This window comes from Fukomys damarensis, unplaced genomic scaffold, assembly GCF_012274545.1.
Source record: "Fukomys damarensis isolate Sample0158 unplaced genomic scaffold, DMR_v1.0_HiC HiC_scaffold_16, whole genome shotgun sequence".
Classification (NCBI taxonomy): Eukaryota; Metazoa; Chordata; class Mammalia; order Rodentia; family Bathyergidae; genus Fukomys; species Fukomys damarensis.
Genome location: NW_022900928.1, coordinates 25,648,509 through 25,671,191, shown reverse-complemented (window position 1 = coordinate 25,671,191; position 22,683 = coordinate 25,648,509). Strand labels below are relative to the sequence as shown.

Sequence of the window (22,683 nt, the reverse complement as noted above, 5' to 3'; positions counted from 1 at the left end):
AAGGGAAAAGAAAAAAATGTGAGAGAATGAAAAGATGAAAATAAAGTGTTTGTAGATGGGGAGGGGAGGAGGGGGTGAAGGGAGGGCAGAGGTAAGGGGAAAAAATGAGAATCAAGACTTGTCATGTAGAGGTACAAGATCCCAACAATGAATGTAACTGTACTGTATCCCTAAAATGTACCAATAAACTCAATTAAAGCTGAAAAAAAAAATAAATAAATTGCTGTTCAAAGATTTAAAGCTTTAAAAGAAGCAGTTAATGAAAACCACTTGGTACATATATGCATACTCACTTCTTCGAGTATGTCTATAAAAATCTTTGTAGGTTAACCAACATTATATAATTAAGAATGTTTCTAAATATAAGCATAGAAATGTCTATGTGGCCATCAACAGATGAATGGACAAAGAAAATGTGGTATTTATACACAGTGGAACACTACTCTGCCATAAAGATAATTTTCTGTAGGAAAATGGATGCACCTTGAAACCATAATGTTAAGTGAAATAAATCAGACACATAAGCTTGAATATCTCATGGTTTCTCTTACACGAGAAACCCAAATATACATAAAGAGCAAAATAAAAGATAATAGGAAGTAGGGAGACAGATCTTTTCAAATGGGAGGGGCATCAAAAGATGGAGTGGGGAGGGGTGTGGAGGGAAAAAGAATGAAAACAGGAATTAAGATGTGTGTGTTATGTACACAAAGCAACTCCATATAAGGTACCATGTACTTTATTAGATAATAGTTATGTGTGATCAAGGTTATGAGAACACAAAAACAACAGCAAAGATAAAATTGGGACAACTCATTGGCTAACGACTTACTAAATTTCTCAGAAAGTCTAACTGTATTTTGTTGCCTTTTCACATTTAACAAACTTCAAAATAAAAAATTCTTCTAAAAAACGAAAAAAAAGAAAGAAAGAAATGCCAAGGGAGTTCTCACTCCTTATTTTTCCAGGTCCAATTAAACTATCTTGGTCATCCCCAGTTAGTAAAGTAGGCACAATAAACACATACTGAGAAACAAGTATCTCATCTCAGATGACTGGGTAAGAAATGAAGGCCCAACCCAGATGGCTTAGCCTGTTAGATGATGACTAGTTTTAATGGCTGTGGTGTCATACGGACATTCCAAACACTGTGTGCCTTTGTCCTTACTTGTATGACATGCCAACACTTGAGCTAGCTATAGGCCAAGTTTGTCTGGACAAAGATTAGCCTCTCTTCCTCCTATGCTCCAGCTATTCCTTGGTTCCCTGGATGATAAGTCATTTCCAGAGACAATATACCGAACAGTTCAAAATCTGAAATACGAAACAGAAGACCTGGATTTCAATCTTAGTCTAACTTGTTGGTATGGCCAACATTCAGCCATGAGAATTGAAGTACTGGCCTCAACTCATGCCTCAATCCTCTGGGCCTCAGTTCTTCATTTAACATTGCACTTATCTCAAAGGCCAGTGGTGACAAACTCATGGCACGCATGCCACGGAAGAGTGTTTTTATCACTGAAAACTCTAAAAGGCTTGCCATCACTGTCACAGGCTATTAAATGGATTGAATGAGTACAGTATACAGTAGTTCCTATCATGCAGGTTACAGACTCCTGGGCAAAGCTGACCATATTGTAAGAGGCCTGAATAAGCATATATTAGATAAAAAGGATCATTTAGGATTAAGACTGAAAGCCATGAGTAAAATTATCTCGTTTCAAGTAACAGCTTTATCATCTAAGCAAATTACTTTGCCTCTTGGTGTCAGTTCCTCATCTGTAACTGGAAAAAACAGAATCATACTGGGTTGCACTGAAGTTCTATGCATCTATTAATATGTCTATATTTACATATATAGATAAGTCTTGTAACATTATATAGATGAGTACTTAAAACATTAAGAACCAAATAAATGTTAACTAATGTTACTAAAATATGTATCTGTTATTCTTTCAAAGTACAACTATTATTTTGCAGGTGTCTATTGTGTTTTTTAAAAGTTTATTATACTTGAAATGGCAAAAAACTTCTAAGGTAATAGTTATAGAGGAATCTAGTACACTGCCTACTTTGTCCTAAACCAGAGTAGTTAAGTCTATGATTTCATTTTTTTTTTAATTTATTGAGGTTTTTATGGCTCTAACATATAGTCTATCCTGCAGAATGCTCCATGTGTACTTGGGAAGAATATGTACTCTGCTGTTGTTTGGTAGAGTATTCTTTGTATGTCTGTTAAGCCTAATTAATTTGTAATACTATTCAAGTCCTCCACTATTTTAATGATTTTCTCTCTGGCTGTTGATCTATTATTGAAAATGAGGTACTAAAGTCTCTATTATTTGTAGGACTACTTTTATTACAATTCTGTAAAATTTGCTTCACATATTTTGGGGCTTTGTTAGCCACATGTATAATTGTTACATCTTCTTGGTGTACTGAACTTTAATCAATATATATTATTCTTTGTGTCTTATAACCTTTTAAAATTTAAATCTATAGCTTCTCTACCTTTCTTGTGATTGTCACTGAATACTTTTTGTGTACTTTCAATTCCTTTGTGTCTCTGTATCTGAGGCTTTTGTACCCAGCTTATCAATGGATTAAGGGGGAGTTAAAATCCAACTTGCTAATCTGCTCTTTATTAGGATAATTTAACCACGTTACATTTATATTTAATTACTGACAAGGAAGAATTTACTTGTGCCACTTAGCTATTTGTTTTCTATATGTCTGCTACTTTTTTTCTCATTTGATTTATTGTAATTTCATTGGTTTTGTTTTGTAGTAATAAAGATTAGTGAGATCTACATCCTATTTGTAAGACTACTTATGGGTTTAGTTTTCCCAATCGAGTGATCTTTCCCCTTCCAACTGATCAGTTTCTTTTTTTTTTTTTTAATACGAGGAATTGAACTCAGGGTCTCAAGCTTGGCAGGCAGGTTCTGTGGCCCTGAGCTACATCCTTGGCCCCCAACTGAACAGTTCCTTTTTTATTTTTATTTTTATTTTTTTTCCTCCTTGTGTTTTTTGACACTTTAGGTAGCTTGGCAGGCAGGTTCTGTGGCCCTGAGCTACATCCTTGGCCCCCAACTGAACAGTTCCTTTTTTATTTTTATTTTTATTTTTTTTCCTCATTGAGTTTATTGGTACACTTTAGGTATACAGTACAGTTACATTCATTATTGGGATCTTGTACCTTTACATGACAGGTCTTGGTTCTCATTTTTTCCCCTTGTCCCTGCCGTCCCTTCACCCCCTCCTCCCCTCCCCATAAACATTTTGTTTCCATTTTTTCATTTTCTCCTATTTTTTTCCTTTCCCTTATTACCTTCTCCCTACCCTTCCCACCTTCCCTACACCTTTAGCCCTGATACATATCTCCTTCATGAATATGTTCCACAATTTTAAATGGGAACACTTACCTTTTCTGGCTATGAAATTAGTCTCATGTTCTATCCATATATTTTTTGTTTGTTTGTTTTTGTTTTGTACTGGGGATTGAATTCGAGACCTTGTGCTTGTGAAGCAGGCAGCAGAACCACTGAGGTAAATCCCTGTCTCATCTATCCTTATATTCATCCACTGAGTAACTGAGTAATTCACCATTTAGACAGACAGACACATAACACACACACACACACACAGACATGTAGGCACCCCACAGACTATTCACCATACCACATGAAAAGTTCATTAGTTCACTGTTGTTTTTCTCTGCCTACATGTGGATTTCTCTGCCTACATTGGAATACTCTGGGTCTCTTTTTTTTTATTGGTACCAGGGATCGAATACTCTGGATCTCTTGATAACTGACAAAGAAGTGAGAGGCAAAGTGGCTTACATTGTAGGAGCGGGGATGTCTCTGCTTCCACTGCACTAGGAGCAGCTGGGCCACCACCAAGGTCGCGATGAGGATGAGGACCATTTCAGCGTGCATGGCTTCATGACCACGATGTTTGGCATGCATGCGTGCATGCTCAACCCTGAAAGCCAAACAGAAGGGGTAAGCCAATTCAGGGATGGTGTGGTAGTAAAGGGGAAGTGTTTCCCCAGAATACTCTGTCAGTCTATAGCTCAAAACATGCTCCTGTGTTTTATAACTGAAGGGTACCATCCATGCAAACTAGGGGAAAGAAGGACACATGCCCTACATGACAGGCATTTGGGGACAGAACAGAAGCTCTATGGAAACAGCAACAAAACTTTCCCATGGGGAGTAGAGGTGGGTGGTCTACTGCCTGTCCTTCATGACAGAAATCTCTAATGCCCTTCTTGTAGGAAAAAGGAAAAGCTTACGTCACTGCCCCTTTCAGTCCTATTTCAACCTGGCACTGCAAGGAGAACATAATCCAGAGAGCTTATGGCCATAAAACCTTAAAATCGTAGTCTACAATATTTATAACACCAATACGGGGTAACAATGCAAATATGTGCTGATTCCAGGGTTAAATTCTTGCTTTATTCATCCTACCCTCTTTGCCTGGGCCAGAGATCTTAACATTGGTTAAAAGCTGAAAAACCTGGACTGCTTCAACTTTATTCTAATACATCAGTGACTTCATCAGCATTTAGCAGTAAATACTACAGTCTCCTCAAGAGCTCAAGAAGTTCAATAATTAGACAATGAAAACTTTTCATAAATCTAAGGCTGGCATTCTCTGGTCTTGAGGACTGGCAGCTATTGGATTCACTTGGCTAATACTGGCAAAATCTTCCCCCAGGAACAGTCATCCTACCTCTCTGGGTCACAGTCAGCCAAGAATGAAGAACAAGGAAGAAACTAGAGAGAAAACTGAATCTAAATGTAGCCTGCAGTCAGGAGCTTTTATACAAAGTCCTCGTACACTAGAGCAGTGATGGCGAACCTTTCAGAGGTTTTGATGATAACAAACAACCTGCTGTGGCACATATGCCATACATTCACCACCACGGTACGAGAGTAGCAGGGAGAAAAGGACAACATAAATGATGTCTTCATGGAATTGCTAAGGGCAACAAGAGAATAACAGCAAAAGAACCCAGTGGAATAAGTTATAAGTAGATAAACTACAAAGCAAATATAGCAAAAAAGTTAATTGTAGAATCTAGTGGTTAGTAAAGGGATGTTCAATATACAATTCTTTTAAGTTTTTTCTTCTAATTTTTTATGCAATTAAAATTTTCCATAATGAAATGTTAAAGGAGAAACTTAATGGGCAAAGCAAATAGCGAAACACCTATCAGTTAGCCTCAGCACCTAAGTGTTCATCTTACACAAAACCACCTTGGGTGGAAGAAAAATAGAATCAGGAGACTCACCTATGGGGTCTTACGCAACAAACCTTACATCTTGCCATCACCATTTCTTTCTTTCTTTCTCTTTTTTTTTTTGATACCAGGATCGAACTCAGGTCCTTGTACTTGCAAGGCGGACACTGAGCTAAAACCCTGGTCCGCTGTCACAATTTCTTCATGTGTCAAAAGGACTATGTATCTGTACTCCCTGCCTCACATGGTTGTTTTAAGGTTAGGCTAAACTAAAAGAGTAGAGAATACTTATGAAAACCTTAAAACTGGATATGGAGGTACATGCCTGTAATCTCAGTTACTTGGGAGGCTGACACAGGAGGGTTACAAGTTTGAGTTCAGTCTGTACAACTTAGTGAGACCCTGTTTCTAGATAGATAGATAGATAGATAGATAGATAGATAGATAGATAGATAGATGGGACTGGAGACAAAGCTCTGTGGTAGAGCATTTGTCTAGCATGCCAGGTCCTGAATTTAATCACTGATACTACAAGGAAGGAAAGGGAAGGGAACCTAAGGGCTGTAGGGAGTTGTAAGGATAGCAACAAGCCAAGTATGGTGGCACACGCCTGTAATCCTAGCACTTGGGAGACTGAGGCAGGAGGATCACTGGGAGTTCAAAGTCAGCCTGGACTACATAGTGAGTTCAACACCAGCCTGAACTACACAGCAAGATCCTGTCTCAAAAACAAAGAAACAAACAAAGCAAAAGATAAATTTCCTGTTCTAGATAATACATAACTGAATGAATATATACTATATGAAATCAAAGGAAGGGTCTAGAAAAGACCAGAGAAATCATCCAGTTCAAGTTCCTGCTCAACGCAAAAATTATTTTTGCAAACTTTACTTAAATACTTCCACTGGCTGAAAACACAGGCCTTTTAAGATATCTATTATAGAACTAGCAGTACCTGGCACATTGTACATACTCATATTTTCTTACAAACGAATAAATTTCCAATTTTTTATTTTTTTAAATTTTAAAATTTATTTATTTATTTATTTTTGGTACTGGGGATCAAACTCAGGTCCTTGCGCTTGCAAGGTAGGCAGCAGAACCACTGAGCTAAATCCCCAGCCCAAATTTCCAATTTTTTAGAGACAGAAAACTTACTACCTGTCAACATATCTTGACTAAAGATATTTATAACAATGAGTCAAAAAAGTCCATGTTACATCTTCAACTACTGGAGCTACTCCTATAACTCTGGAAAACACAAAGGACAAAGCTACTACTCTTTCCCAATGCCAATACTTCAAAGATTTATCACGACCTTATTAAATCAACAACAAACCCTCTCCTGTTCCTGACTCCATCATTCTGTTACCTTTAAAAGGCTAACATTTCTAGATCTTTCAACCAGTATTCATACAGCATTGATGTGAAGACTTAAACCTGGTTGCCTTCTTTAGGTGATACAGTTTAAGATCTTCTTTGATTTTACTTTTTATTTATTTTTTTGTACCAGGGATGGAACTCACTACCTTGCTCTTGCAAGGCAGGTGGTGGAACCACTGAGCTAAATCCCTAGCCCAAGAGCTTCTTAATCAGCAGTGTGCAGAACAAAACGTGTGTCCTCAGTAAAGCAGAGCACATTGGTGGTGTCACTGGCCTTAAGGGAGACAGCACATTTCTATGAACATCTTCTAAATTATTCAGAATATATTGGTAGCTGACATATACAACTACTACTTTAGAGATTAAAATCAACTAAAATAATGCTGGGTTTATCATGAGTTGGTATCCTTGCCAATCTATATTTTAATAATTGATAATTTTAATCTAAATTAAGGGCTTTTCTCGCTATTCAATTTTATTGGGTTGATTTCAGTTCATTGGTCAGCCACCTTGTGAAATGTGTGGGCCAAGCACTCTGAAACACTTTTAACTGATAAGAGATCATGAAAACAAAGTTTCTGTTGGGCCAGGAATTTAGCTCAGTGGTGCTGCCACCTGCCTCAAAAGCACAAGGTCCAGTTCAATCCACAGTATAAAAATAAATAGATTAATAGAAATAAAGTATTTGTTGATTCTTTCTAGTTACAAAGCTAGTAAGTAGTAGAGGTGAAATCAGAAGAACTTCTTCCTATTTTTCAAACCAGAGCTCTCCATGCTGTATCATGGATAAGGACAACAATGTTAATGATGATAATCATCTTCAAAGCAAGCAACACTTACTGGAAGCTCATCACATGCCAAGCACTGTTGTAAGAGTTCATATTTATTAATCCTCACACCTCTTTAAGATATAGAGCCTGTTATAATCCTTGTTTTACAAATGGGGTGAACTCAGGCAGTGAGAAGTCAAGTAACATGCCTGAGATCACATAGTTAATGGCAGAGCTGGTATTCAAACCCAGATGGTTGGATGACATTGTTTGTTTACTCCCTAGCACAAAGGGAGCTACCCAGAAATGACCCAGATATTTGGAGAGATCCCAAAAGATCAGTCCTGTCAGTCATAAGCCATTGCCTCCCATGGACAAGGAAGAAAAAAAACTCTTAGCTGAGTTAACCTGCAGTTACCAGCTTGTGGGGACATACATACCTCCACTGCTCTTCTGGTGAGAGTTCTGACATATCAACCTGTGGAGAAACCACCAGAAAAATCCATTATTATCTCAGAACTGTCCCTGCCCAATATAAGGTATTAACACATTCATCAAATGTTTTTTGCATGCAAAATACGTTTTATTTTTCTTTAAAAGGATTCAGGGTTTGGTTTTAAATCAGGCTACATACCTTTTATCAATCTGATATCTCTTACCATCTCAAACTGGTTTCAGCTAGCAATATTTCATTAAATCCAAAATAAAAATTATTTTAACTTAAGGGGGAAAAAATCTACTTCTGAGAACAATTAATATTAATCTGCATTTTAGGATAAAATGAGGGCTAATGTCTCACATTGCTTTATACACCCTTCTCCTCACAAGGAACCGGGAATGTAATTCTTACTCAGGTAGGCACTGGGACATACTGATAGGACTGATGATGAGACTAATAAGGACACATGCACCCACATGTGTACAAATGTACAAATTCCCCCATACAACAAAATCCAGAGCACCTCAAATAGAAAAGGTTTGTGACAGCATTGATCAAAACCCTTGGCATGCTGGGCGTAGTGGCTCACGCCTGTAATCCCAGCACTCGGGAGGCTGAGGCAGGAGGATTGCTGTGAGTTCAAAACCAGCCTGGGCTATATAGTGAGTTCCAGGTCAGTCTCAATTACATAGTGAGATCCTGTCTCAAAAAACCAAAACAAACAAAAAAACAAAGAACAAACCCTTAGCATCAAGCATATGTGAAGGTCCAGGGATTTAGCTCAGTAGCACCTGCCTGGCAAGGGCAAGGTCCAGAGCTCAGTCCCCAGTACCGGGAAAAACAAACAAACAAACAGAAAAAAACAGTACATGTGAACTTAGAAGGTATGATGCTTTGATCTTGAATCTATGGTAAAGGAATCTACTGTCATTTTAATCAAAATGTCAATGTCATGCCAGGGCTTTAGCTCAGCGGCGCTGTGCCTGCCTCACAAGTGCAAGTCCTGAGTTCCATCCCTGATATAGCAAAATGTCACTGTCAATTTATTTCAGAAATAAAAGAATTTTGGGGGCTGGGATTTAGCTCAGTGGTGTCACCGCCTGCCTCACAAGTGCAAGGACCCAAGTTCAATCCCTGGTACCAAAAAAAAAAAGAAAGAAAAAAAGAAAAGAATTTTGAATAGTACTATCAATTTTTATTGTAAAATTCTAGTAACAGTGTCAAAAAGCATTATATTGCTTTGCTTCCTGGATGAGGGAGGAGAGATCTACAGGTTTGCATTTAGTTAAAAAAAGTCAAAACAACTCTGGCAATAGGAAGTGGGCAGTTCACATCAAGGCATCATTAGTATGAGACAAAGTCCTAGTCACACCCACTGGCCCAGCGGATGCTCACAAAACAGGACACTCATGGCTCTGCATAGTGAATTTCAGCAGGACAAGATGACTCTAAGTCTGTATTCAGAGACTCAGAAGCAAGGTACTTACGTACGTAATATAAGGAGTGCAAGAGTCCTGACAGTACCCCTCCACTTCCTCTGTCAATACAGTCTGCTTATAAATGCCTTCCTCATTGAGGAGATAAACAGCTTTTCTAGATCAGCACACTGAGCACAGCAGAGAATGTGCAAAAATTGCTACTCCATCATTTCACAAGCAACACAGTCCCTCTGCTCCTCGTTGGGTTGCTTGATGTCTCTCCTCTACCCTGCTATAGCCTGTCAGTGCACACATACAAGGCACTGCTGCTTCTGAACCACTATTTGTTTGTTTGTTTTTTAATCTCAAAAAAGAACCTGGTAAAAAAGCAACAAGGCAATCAGTGGTTAAAATGAACAATACAGATACTGAGCAGCTCAAAAAATATCCACCATGGGCATTTCCCAAGACCAAAATAGTGTGAATTTGCTATGGCTTCTTTGACCATTTCTGAAAATTCAGAATATAAATATGTCCTAAAATAAAAAAAAAATGGGGGAGGTACTGGGATCAAACTCAGGACCTTGTGCTTGCAAGGCAGGTGTGGTGCTGCTGAGCTAAATCCCCAGACCTCTAAAATAAAAAATTTAAGCTATCAGCATTCTCTGACATCACTAGAGAATCACTCTGCTACAGCCCCACAATTTTAGTTTTTTGAGTTTCTTTGGGTTTTTTGGTACCGGAGATCAAACTCGGGACCTTGTATTTATGAAGCAGGTGGCAGAAGCACTGAGCTAAATCCCTGGCCACAATTTTATAATTTGTAGAAAGTGTGCTAATTCTCTGCCTGGATATATCTTCAGTGATAGCCTAGAGTCAGACTCTTCAGAAAAGAAGTTTCTGCAATACCCACTTTGCTTCCCTGGACTTATCTTTAAATGCCATTTCCCCACTAATTTACCTAAAGGCTCTTGATAATTTTGTTTAATGTTCAATCGGGACTCTGAGGAAAAGAAACTAATATGAACACCCTATTATCAGTAAAGACTAAAAACAACCTGGATCATTAATTGTTATATACATACATATTATATATACATACATATTATATATACATACATATTATATATATATATATATATATATATAATTTTAAGTATAACTGTATATAGAATCATTATATATATGCTATATATGTTTTTTCCTAAAAGTGCTCAGGGGAGCTTAAGGCTACCAGACTATATACAAATCTACAGCAACAAGATTTCTCCTCTCATCTACAATGTGTATCAGGGAAGGGAAGGGGCAGGAGAAAGAAGAGAGAAAATATGCACTTTCCCGCCTAAAAAATATCCCACCAGAGAGATGTATGTGGCAAGCATAAAGAATGGACTCCCCCAAACAGAGGCTTATGCACAGGCTAATATTCTGCTGATTTTCATTAGTGACCTATCCTGAAAAGCTTTATAAAGATTTTGAAATAATTCAATCCTGGCAGAAACTAAAACTCCAAAATTAAAAGCAAAATCATCCCTTGTTGAATCTCCTTTCTTAAATATTTTATTCAAGTTGCTGAGGGATTTTTTTGCTTTTTTCTAATCATTAGAAGAGTGGTTGAGGAGGACTGAATCCATCATCATTACTTTGATGACACAAGATTTGAGATTCACATTTCCAAATATCAAAAGTTCTAACTGCCACAATCGAGTAAGTATTCATTTATATTTCTTTTTACCAAACACAGCAATGCCCAATGGTACCTCTGAAGCATAATCTCATCTTAGGTTGTTATTTCTCCAAGTAAAGCAGCTGCTTGGAATTGAATGCTCCCCTTCTTTTTTGTCATCTGAACTGCATTCTACATTCAATTAAAACAAGTGCAACCAGTGCAGGTGCCCTTCTCAATCCTGCAGCACAGTGCACTGCAACCCAGCAACCCTGTTTTTAGAAGGTTCAGCCGATCATCTACTCCTGTGTATGCTAGGGGCTGGCACTCTTTCGTCAAAATGGCCAGTCTGGAAGATAGATTCCTTCTTTTTCAGCTGGAGCTTCGTCATTTGTACCATCACAAACTCGAACCAAATGTGTCACTCCTATTTTTCTGGCGTAGCTATTCAGTATAAAGATTCTTCCATGCTAGTGGCCCATTCCTTTTGCCATTACATGGCTGCACAATTTGTCTATTCATGGATAAGTAGATGAAAAACTGGATTATTTCCAGTTTCGGAATTATGAAACTTCAATAAACATTGTACAGAAAAAATATGCTTACAGTTTTTTCCATTTTAAAAAAATTGCAACTATTTCTTTTCTGCAATTTCTTTTTTCTATTTTTGTTGCTTTTTTTTTTTTTTTTTTTTTTTTTGGTACTGGGGATGCAACTTGGGACCTTGCGCTTGTGAGGCAGGTGGAGGAACTACTGAGCTAAATTCCAACCCCAACTATTTCTTCTTTTCATGACTTTTAGCTTTTGCATTTAAAAAACTTTTCTTGATTGGGTTGTTTGTTGTGTTTTTTTTGAGACAGGGTCTATGTAGCCAGGCTAGTCTTGAACTCACTGTGTAGCACAGGCTGGCCTCAAACTCTTGGCAATCCTCCTGCCCTAGCCTCCTGAGTGCTGGGATTACAGGTGTGCACCATCAAGACCAGCTTTAGAAACTTATTAGGATATGTTTGCAGTACATGTTTATATTCCTGTGTGGAGTTGGTACATGTACATAACACATCCTAATTCCTTTCTTCATTCTCTTTCCCGCCACTCCCTTCCTTCCTCCCTGTCGTAGACAGGGTTTTGGCAAGGGAATACATTTAATACAGGACATATAATCTATAGGATTATTTTATGATATTTACCCAAAAAGTCAAATATGATTGAGTGCAAGAGATTAGCCACACACTGGAAGCCTAAAGAATCCTGGAGTTCAGCCAGTGACCTAGAGTCATGACAGTGTCTCATGCTTTCCTGTACTGAGGATCTGTACCCAGAAGGCCCAAAGGTCAGTGGTAGAAACCAGAAAACCTACAACAGCGGGGTGAAGGATTTGTGCCATCAGGCTGAAGAATCTACATTGAAACCAGGAAAAGATGCTCACGGTGATGATTAGAGCTCCCCTGGCCAGAACAGCAGCTGTTCCCAGAAACAGCGAGGCCCTGAGCTCCTCCTCCAAGGGAACAGCCAAGTTCGCATCAGGAAAGCGATCCACAGCAAACTTCTCCTAGAAAATCAACAGCCCACGATCTTCTCCTCCAGTTCTCTTTTTATGGCTATTGGCAACAACCCTCAGGTGGGTCCTCCATGCCCAGACCACAACAATTCAGTTTAGCTGGGCATTACAAGTTGACCGTTAGCTAATCAACCATATTCCCTCCATCTTTTGATCCACTTTTAAACTGAGAAAGATCTATCTCGCTACTTCCTATTATATATCTTTTATTTTGCTCTTTATAATATGGGTTTCTCATATACAAGAAATCATATGATATTTAAGCTTGTGTGTCTGATTTACTTCTTTTAACATTATGGTCTTGAGGTGTATCCATTTTCCTACAAACGACTCAATGCTATCTTTATTATGGCAGAGTAGTACTCCGTATAAATACCACATTTTCTTGATCCATTTATCTGTTGTTGGACATATAGGCTGCTTCCAAGATTTAGCTATTATGAATTGTTCCACTACAAAAATGTATCACTGTAATGTTATGTCTTTAACTCTTTTGGGAAGATACTTAGGAGAGGAATAGCGGGTCAACTGGAATTTCTAGTTTTAGTGTTTTGAAGATCTCCATACTGATTTCCACTGTGGCTGTAGTAGTTTACATTCACACCAACAATGTAGAAGGGCCCACCCCCAATTCTTTCTGAGGTAAGATGGGATCTCTGTGTTTTAATTTGCATTTCTCTAAGGGTCAACAATGTTGAACATGTCTTCATATTTTATTGGCCATTTGTATTTCTGTGAAATAGCTATTTCACTTGACCATTTTTGGATTGGGTTTTTTTTTTTGGTACCGGGGATCGAACTCAGGACCTTGCACTTGGAAGGTGGCAGAACCACTGAGCTAAATCCCCGGCCCTGATTGGGTCTTTTATTTTGGGGGATCTAATTTTTTTGAGTGCTTTATATAGTCTAGTTATTAGTCCTCTAGAGGAATATCCAGCAAAAGTTTTTCCCATTCTGTAGATTGTCTTTTCACTCTGTTGGTTGTTTCCTTTAGTTTGATTATGATCCCATTTGCTGATTCCTGGTACTATTTTCTGTGCAACTGGGATTCTGTTTAGAAAGTCCTTGCCTATACCTATGACTGCGTATTACTTAATCTTCCAGCAGGTTAAGTGTTTCTATTTAAACATTTAGTTCTTTGATCCATTTTTAGTTTAATACATGGTGAGAGCATATGGGTCTAGATTCAATCTAGACAATCTAGACCCATGTGGATAAGCAGTTTTCCCCAAAAGTCAACTCTTTCTTTCTTTTCTTTTTTTTATTTTTTTTTTTTTACTGGGCATTGAACTCAGGACCTTGTGCTTGAAAGGCAGGTACAGTGCCACTAAGCCAAATCGCCAGGCCAAAAGTCAACTATTTCTGATACCAATCTTGATGTCAATGTTAATTATGGCACATAGACCCCCCCCAGGCTCACTTGTCACCGAAAACACTGCTGAGCCAGGCAGAAGTCTGCCCTCACACTCAGAATGGCCATGAATGTCCAATGTACATTCCAACGAAAACCCTTTGCTATTTAAACCCGTCTTCTGGTTGACTGGTTTCAAACTGAAATTCTTCTCATCTTTCATGACTTACTCCCAACTCATCAGAGCCGCTGGCAAGCAAGGCACTGGGCACAGACATCCAGCAATGACAGGAACAAAAAGGGGCCTCTCTCAGTCCCTTCAGTGGAGTTGTCTCCAGCTTCTGCTGTTGCTGCTGTGTGGGTCCTGGCTGCATCTCCTGCTGCCACCACTGGCCCCACCCCTACCCCCGATACCCTGTGGTGTTGTAGTGTCCTCTTGTCCATTTGAGTGTGCTGACCACCCTGCCGCATGCACGAGCCACTCCAGACAGAGTACAGTTACAGCCTAGCCACTGCTGCAGCCACAACCACTGTGTACCACTTTCATCAATATTTTCAAGGAATTAAGTTTTACATGGTATAATCTGTATGAATCCTTTTGCAACACCATTTCACGCTGATCTCGCCCTTCCCTAGCCACGTCCGCTGACTCATGTCCATGACTGAATGTTCGCTGATGTCATGCTAGTCAAGGGCAAAAGAGAGTGAGCACTAACTTCCAAGGCGCTCACTGTAGGAGTGAGGCAGGCTGACCCCTGGAACAGAAAATTTCTTTATTACATGATAAGGACTGCCTTGGATAAAGAAGCAGTTTTTAACCCAATCTGGGTTTTTGTTGTTGTTGTGTTTTTTGTTTTTTGGGGGAGGTGTCCTGGGGATCAAACTCAGGACCTTGTGCTTTCAAGGCAGGCGAGGCAGGCAGTGGCACCGCTGAGCTAAATCCCCAGCCCTGGTTTGTTTATTTGAGACAGGGTCGCACTAAGTAGTTCAGTCTGTCCCTGAACACACTACGTATCCCAGGCTGGCCTCGAACTCACCATTATCTTCTTGCCTCAGCCTCCTGAGTACTGGGATCACAGGCTTGTGCCACCACATCTATCTCCCAATCTGGGCTTTGAGAAGGCTTCTGGGAAGAGATGATTAATCCATCCTAATTTTTAAATTTGGTTGAATGTTTTTCTTTCTATTTATTTATTTTTAGTTTTAATTAAGTTTATTGGTACATTTTAGGTATACGGTACAGTTACATTCATTATTGGGATCTTGTACCTTTACATGTCAGCTCTTGGTGTTTTTCTTTTTAAATAATGTTTAAAAATAAAAACTGGAAGTACAAATATAGATAGATAGATAGATAGATATAGATCTTTTTTTTTCCAGATAAAGAAAGCGGGATGTGACATCAGGTGCCTGTAATCCCAGCTAATTGCAAGCACAGGCCAGCCTGGGTAATTTAGTGAGAAAATAAAATAAAATTTTATTAAAAAAAATAAAATAAATAAAATTTTCAAAATAAAATTTTAAAAGGGGCTGGCATTGTAGTTCAGTGGCAGATCACTTGCTTCTTAGCACATGTAAGGTCTTGGGTTCAATCCCCAGAACTTGGGGGGGGGTGAAAGAAATAACAGAAATATACAGTATTCCAGGAACTGAAACATGGACATGAAGGAATAAAGTTGTATAGTATACAAAAAGTATGACTAGGGAAAAAAACTATGAGTCAGAATTAGTGGGAGATGATGTTAGATAAAATTGTCATGTAATTCCACATGACTCTAAGTAGTCCCATGGCAACAGGTACAATTAAACCAGGGTAAAGTGAGCTTTAGTCCCTGCCCCACTATGAGTACAGTACTCCAACTTCAAAATTTTGGTTGTCTTGGCACTGATACTTAGGTGGGAGAGAGAGTGTCCTGCGCCTTGCCAATGGCATTCCCCTCACCTCATCTGCAAAAACTAAGAATATCTAGGGCCGAGGCAGGTGGTTCCACCACCTGCCTCACTGTGAGAGACTGCTTGGGCCTGCACAAGATGGCTGCCCTCAACCTTAGCCTTTGCCTCAGTGGAAAAATCCCACTAGACTACATGCGTGACTTTTGGCAGGTTTGGCCCCTGGGCAAACAGGAAATCTTACAGAAAAAATAGCCCTTTGTGCTAACCACAGGGTCACGGGATCTGGAGCAGGAAGCAGGTGGTATTTCCCCGTCCTACTTGCCCCTAGGGATTGTGAAGTTAAAGATTGCATAGGGTTAATTGTTGATGTACGCCTTCCCACTTACCCCTCCCCACATTTGGTAAAATACTGATTGCTGTATGGTTAAATGCTTGAGTGACTCATGTGATTGGTAGAAGATTTGTTTGAACTGTCCAATAAGCTTGCTGAACCTTCCCCCTGGGATAACAGTATATAATCGTTTTGCTGAGCCAATAAAGCGCCTTTGATCAGAAACCAGACTTGGGCCGTGTACTCTAACTTCTTAAAGATTTCCTTCACAGACATTCAAGATCGGATCGGCCTCTGATGACCCACGAATAAGAGGCAGCTCTCACCTCCTATTCCCCGCGGGACGGGGTCCCCCCAGAGAGCCGCACCTCACAAGCATAAGGACCTGAGTTCAACCCCTGGTACCAAAACAAACAAACAAACAAACAAAACTAAGAATGTCTACAGACAGATGTATCCTAGAAAACAAAAACTGACCCCATCAAAAACCACTGCTCTAGACTACTACTACTAAAGTATCTAAGTTCAGGGCTCAAGTCTTCTACTTCTTTGTAGCCATACAGAAGCTTACCCAAATTTCAGTAGAGAAGTCATTCAATAAATTCTTAAAGGAATTGAGCTGAAATTTTTCCTTAATATAGAGATAAAGGCCTTGGACACACTTAAATTAATAAACAGATATTCCTTTAGTATTTGAAGATGTCCAAGGCTCCATTTCCCATTATTATAACTTCAGAAAAGTACCTTTAAAAAAAGTTGAAATCCCAGCACTCTGAGAGGCTGAGGTAGCAAGGTCGAAAGTTTGAGCTGGGCATGGGCAACTTAGCAAACCCTGTCTCAAAAAAAAAAAATAAATAAAATAAAAGAACTAGGGATGTAGCTTGGTGTCAAGGCCCTGGGTTCAATTCCCAGTACTGCAGAGGGGATAAAAAAGAATACATGACATAAAACAGGCAGAACTCCGTTCTCTCAGTGAGTCATATCAGCACGCAGCCACATATTCACCAGGCATTCTAGGTGTGTGTCCTAAGAATGCCCATCACTATTTAAGGAGAGCTTTCTGGATTAATGTGTCCCAGCTAAATTAAACGATTCCCAAGGCTTTACCAAACCGATCTGGGTAATAAAGTCAACCACCTTCCTTCACCAGCTGAAGATGTTTAAATTAGAGAGGAAACACTTGAAAAATAATTGATAAGCATCTGGGAAAGGAATATTCATTTGACACCAAGTATAAGCCAGAAAAAGCATGCTAAAATTACATAACAAAACAAAACAAGCACATGTTCAAGGAAGCAAGACAAGTTCATTGAAAGGAAAACTAGGAAGATCCAGAGAACTGGGCCAGGCACAGAGGTATCTCTCTCTGAGACAATGGACAAAGCGTGTTACCATCTATGCTTTTGTTTCTCCCTCTGAAAAATAAGACTTCTAATTTCCTTATAAGGCTATAAGGAAAGTGCATTCAAGGTGACCAAATGATTCCACTGCCTTCCCTCCTGGCAGAGTGGGCATTCTGTGAAACTACCAGAAGCAGCTGAAGAACTGACTTACAGGATAGTAATGCTTTCAGAACCTCAGGGAAGGCAGCTGAGAAGGGTAAGCATTAAGGCTTAGACTAAACTTGTGGCTAAGAGGATTGCTACGATTTAGATTTGGAAATGTCCCCCAGAAGCCTCATATGTTCAGAGGTGGGGCTGCTGGAAGATGACTGGGGATCATGGGGGCATTGCCAACTTGCTGTTAGGAAGTGGCATCCGGTCAGAAGAGGTGTGTCACTCTGTCTATGTCTCTCTGACTCTGTCTCTTTCTCTCTCTCTTTCTGGTTAAGAGGAACATATGATCCACCTTCAATATTTGCCTCCAAATTAAAAGGTTATTTAAGTTACATCCAAACCAGTCTTCTAGCACAAGTGGAAAAACAAGGAAAGCTGTAAACTATAGCTATAATTAACCTGTACCATGTGGAAAGACATCTTTATTTGTTCCCTCATTAAGAATATTTTTTGGGGGCCAACCACTAATCTAATCTGAAGGAACTTTGTGTGAAGCCCACATAGCTAATCAGATAGGCTTTCAGGGCAAAGGTACCAAATGATGGGCCCATAACCAACTCATGAGACCTATAGGTAGAACGTTTTTATTGCTAGCTAATCGCTTCTCTCTTACGTTCTCACAAGGGCCTAATTATGTTAATCTACATAAGGACAGATTTGAAAGAAGTTAAATCAAGCCAGGAGTAGTAGCACATGTTGAATCGCAGCATTCTGACAGGCAGAGGCAGGAAAACCTCCAGTTCAAACCCATTCTGGGCAATTTAGTGATTTAGTGAGACCCTGTCGCAAAAGAAAAACATTTTTAAAAGGACTGGGTATGTAGCTCAGTATGAAGACCCTGGATTCAATTCCTACCACCACAAAGGAAAAGAAAAAAAGGAAGAAAAAAGAGGGAGGGAAGGAAGGAGGGAGGGAGGCAGACAAGGTAGATGGGGTTGGCTGGCTGACTAGAAATGCCAGGGCAAGAGAAAATTTCACAAAGATGAAAAATGGTCAGAAGTTGGCTATATTTTCTCAGGTGCAAAAGGTTCAGGGACTCGCCACCATCTTCCCACAAACAGGCCTCCTGTCTCCACAAAATATCACCTATTCTATGATCTCTATCTTTACATAGGCTGGTCATTTTGTTTCTTAAGCTCCTCTCTTCCACTAAACCACACTCTGCCTTCCTGCACAACACCAACCAAATTCTTCTGGAAGGCTCTGTAGACTGATTCCATCAATTAAAGACAAACATGCTCTACTGCCTTGCTGTATGTGTGGTTTACACCCTAGCAGCAACAGTACCCTGAGACCCTGTTATGAAACCAAGAATATCAGATTTTACCCAAGGACTTCTAAATCAGAATCTATATTTTAATAAGATACTGAAGTGGTTCACAAGTATATTCAAAGTTTAAGAAGCATTAATACATCACAGCACTCACACAAATTACACGTACAACAATATGCATCTATATACTGGATTCTTTTTTTGTCTTTTTCTTTTTTTGGTACCAGAGATTGAACTTGGGTCCTTGCATTTGCAAGGCAGATGGCAGAACCACTGAGCTAAATCCACGGCCCTATACCTGATTTTTTTTTTGGCAACAATTTTACTGAGGTTGAATTCATACACCACAAAATTTACCCATTTAAAGTGTATTGGTCAGTGGTTTTTACTATATTCACAGAATTGTACCACAATCATCCAAAAAGATAATACACATCAGTCAGGAATCACTCTCCATTCTCAATCCCAAACACTAACTCACTCTGTCTCCATAGATTTGCTTAATAGTAGACATTTCATAGAAACGGGGTTATATACTATGGGTTCTTTTTGTGGTGAACTTCTTTCACTGGGCATAATAGTTTCAAGGTTCACCAGTTCTGTACCATGCATTGTAGTTCACTCCATTAACCGTCAAACAATATTCCATTGTATAGATTATCACACTTTATCCATTCATCAACTGACAGACACACGAGGGTTGGTTCAACTTTTGGGCTATTAGAAATAATGCTGCTATAAACATTTGCTCCTAAGTTTTTGTATGGATGTTTTCTTTTCTCTTGAGCACATACTTAGGAGTGGGATTGCTGGTTCATATAACTCTATGATCAACCTTTTGAGAACTGTCAAGCCATTTTCTATAGCAGCTACATCATTTTACAGTCTGACCAGGTACCAAGTTCTCCACGTCTCTGTCAATACTTGTAATCTCTGACTTCTTGATGAGAGTATCTTAGTGGAATGAAAAAATATCTCAGTGTGGCTTTGATTTTCCATTTCCCTGATAGCTAATGGTGTTCAGTATCTTTTCACATGCTTATTGGTTATTTGTATATATTCTTTGTAAAGTCTATTCAGACCTTTGTCCATTTATCCAAAAGATTTTTTTTATTGTTAAATTGTAAAAGTTTTTAATATATTTTGGATATAATTCCTTATTTGACTGGTAATTTGCAAATATTTTCTCCCATTAGGTACGTCATCTTTCCACTTTTTTAATAGTAGTCTCTTGTTCTGTTTTTGTTGTTATTGGGGTTGATACCACATCTAATAAATCATTGCCTCAGCTGGGCACAGTGGTGCACACCTGTAATCCCAGCACTCAGGATGCTGAGGCAGGAGGACTGCTCCAAGTTTGAGGCCAGCTTGGGCTACACAGTGAATTCAAGGCCAATTGCTTCTGGTCCTTTTGGCTAAGATCAAGTATGAATCAAAGGCCACCTTGAACTATACAGTAAGAGCCTGTCTCAGGAGAGAGAGAGAGAGAGAGAGAGAGAGAGAGAGAGAGAGAGAGAGGATTGCCTAATCTGATTATGAAGATTTATGCCTGTTTCCTTGTAAATGTTTTAAATTTTAGTTCTTACATTTAAGTCTTTTGTCCATTTTGGTGTGAGTTTTTTGTATGTTTTGGGTTTTTGGGGTTTTTTTCCCCCAATAAAGGGGTCTGAACTCAGGGAACAATGATTATGTACACAGGCCCCTTTATTTAGTTAGAGGCAGGGCCTCTCTAGGTTGCCTACACTGGCCTCAAAGTTATAATTCTCCAGTCTCAGCTTCCCAAGGAGCTGGGATTATAGGGGTACACTACCATGGCTGGCCATTGTGAGTTAATTTTTGTATATGGTGTGAGTTAGGGGTTCAACTCATTCTTTTACATGTGACTATCCAGTTGTCCCAGCAACCAACATTCTTTTCCTTCTGTACCTGATTTGTTTGGTTTTGGTTTTGGTGGTGGTGATACAGTACTGGGAATCAAATCCAGGGGTGCTCTACCACTAAGCTATTTTGAGACATGGTCTCACTAAATTGCCCAGGTTGGTCTTGAATTTGAAATCCTCCTGCCTCCACCTCCCAAATAACTGGGATTACAGTCATGCACCGCTACATACAATTTTGCTTTTATGCATATCATATGTGCATATGATTATATTGCTTATACCTCAACTATACAGTACCCATATAAGCAATATAATCATTTGACAACAGTGTATATTCTGCATTCAAGAAGGGTTTAGATACATTCATGATTGGCCCAAACAAAAGTCAAGCATGTCACTGACCTAAAAATGTCAAAGGTAGCCGGGTGTGGTGATGCACACCTGTAATCCCAGCACTCGGGAGGCTGAGGCAGGAGGATCACTGTGAGTTTGATAACAGCCTGGGCTACACAGTGAGTTCCAGGTCAGTCTCAACTACATAGTGAGACCCTGTCTCAAAAAAAAGAAAAAAAAGTCAAAGGCAAAGAAGTCATGTGCCTGGCATCTTGAAGCTAATCAATAAATATGTTTGTTCATTCATTCAATTATAAGACAAACAAGGTTTTTTCCCTTATAAAATTTACCTTCTAATGCAAAGATAGGTAATAAACATGGAAGTAAATATATGTATGTATGTGTGTGTATATACATATATACATACATATACATATATACATACACACACACACACACACATATATATATATATATGAAATAATTTCTCACAAAAGTGTTACAAATAAAAGTAAAGCAGACTGAGGCAAGAAAAAGTGAAAAAGGAGGCTGTTTTGTTGCTACATAAAGACACTCTGCTTTCCGTAAGTCTTGCCAGCAGTGAGAAAGGATGGTGATAGCCTATACGGTGTCTTATTTCCTTGGGTTTTATCTCATTCATTTCTTACCCCAAGAAATGGCCTCAGAAGAACAACTGCTCTCCTCAGTGAAGAGCTATGGGTTCTAATTTGGCACTGCTCTTGACTTATCTGAAAACTGAGCACCTCTCCCCATGCCTCAGTTTCCCCTCTATAAAATAAGACGACTGGCTTATATGATTTTAAAATTCCCTTAAGCTAAATTACTATAATTCACATCAAATCTGTCTAACTCCAAAGCTTTGGACTCAGCTATAATACTTTGGCCTTCAAAACTACCATACTGGGCCAGAGATGTAGCTCAGTGGTGCCATGCCTGCCTGGCAAGTGCAAGGTCCTGAGTACCAGAAAAACAACAACAACAACAACAACAACAAAAACAAGCTCAACCTTTGCCCTTGATATATTCAGTCTATAGGGTAAGAGACAGGAGACCAACAATTAAACATGAAATGATAAGGATAACTGCTAACATATAAAGAAAATGCTGTGTAAGCCCAGAGAAGGGAGAGATTAGCTAGCTCCTGAACCTGTGAGAACAACAACCAGGGTGGGTCCCTCTATCTGGTAGGGTACAGGGAACTGTGGTCTGCTGGGTGATCAGGATAACATGTGAAGTCCAAAGGTTCCCTGGCTACCTATGTTTGTCCATTCTCCTCTCATTCACATTCTTCCCCAACTCCTTAGCTATGCCACAAATTCAAGGCTAATAAATCAGTTTTAACTACCTCACTTTTAGGCCTCCAAGTTCATAAACCAACAGGGGACACTGGACACTCTTAGCCAAACTATAAGGCCCCTATGGGCAGCACATTTTGAGTGGTGAAGTGAAAGTAGATGCTGGCTGTTGTCATAACTGTTGCAGCGGCTGCCTGCCTTCACCCTCACCTCTCTGACCATTGCCAGAAAGCACATCTTCCAGGCCAGCTGGGTGGAAGCTTTT

At 39.3% G+C, this 22,683-nt stretch overlaps 1 protein-coding gene across 6 annotated transcripts in view; it reads right to left on the bottom strand.

The window, feature by feature from the left end:
- The window catches only part of Rnf121 (ring finger protein 121), a 77,712-nt gene that overhangs the window by 41,044 nt on the left and 13,985 nt on the right, over nt 1-22,683 (bottom strand). For 5 of the 6 annotated variants that reach the window (XM_019204388.1, XM_010603188.2, XM_019204386.1 and 2 more), the window contains exons 2-3: nt 7,845-7,882; nt 3,846-3,987 (exon numbers count right to left, since the gene is read on the bottom strand). In XM_019204388.1, coding sequence (XP_019059933.1) covers nt 3,846-3,987; nt 7,845-7,882 — 180 coding nt within the window. Of the gene's footprint in view, nt 1-3,845; nt 3,988-7,844; nt 7,883-22,683 lie in introns of those variants that run through there. The other variant, XM_033764197.1, reaches the window with a different exon arrangement.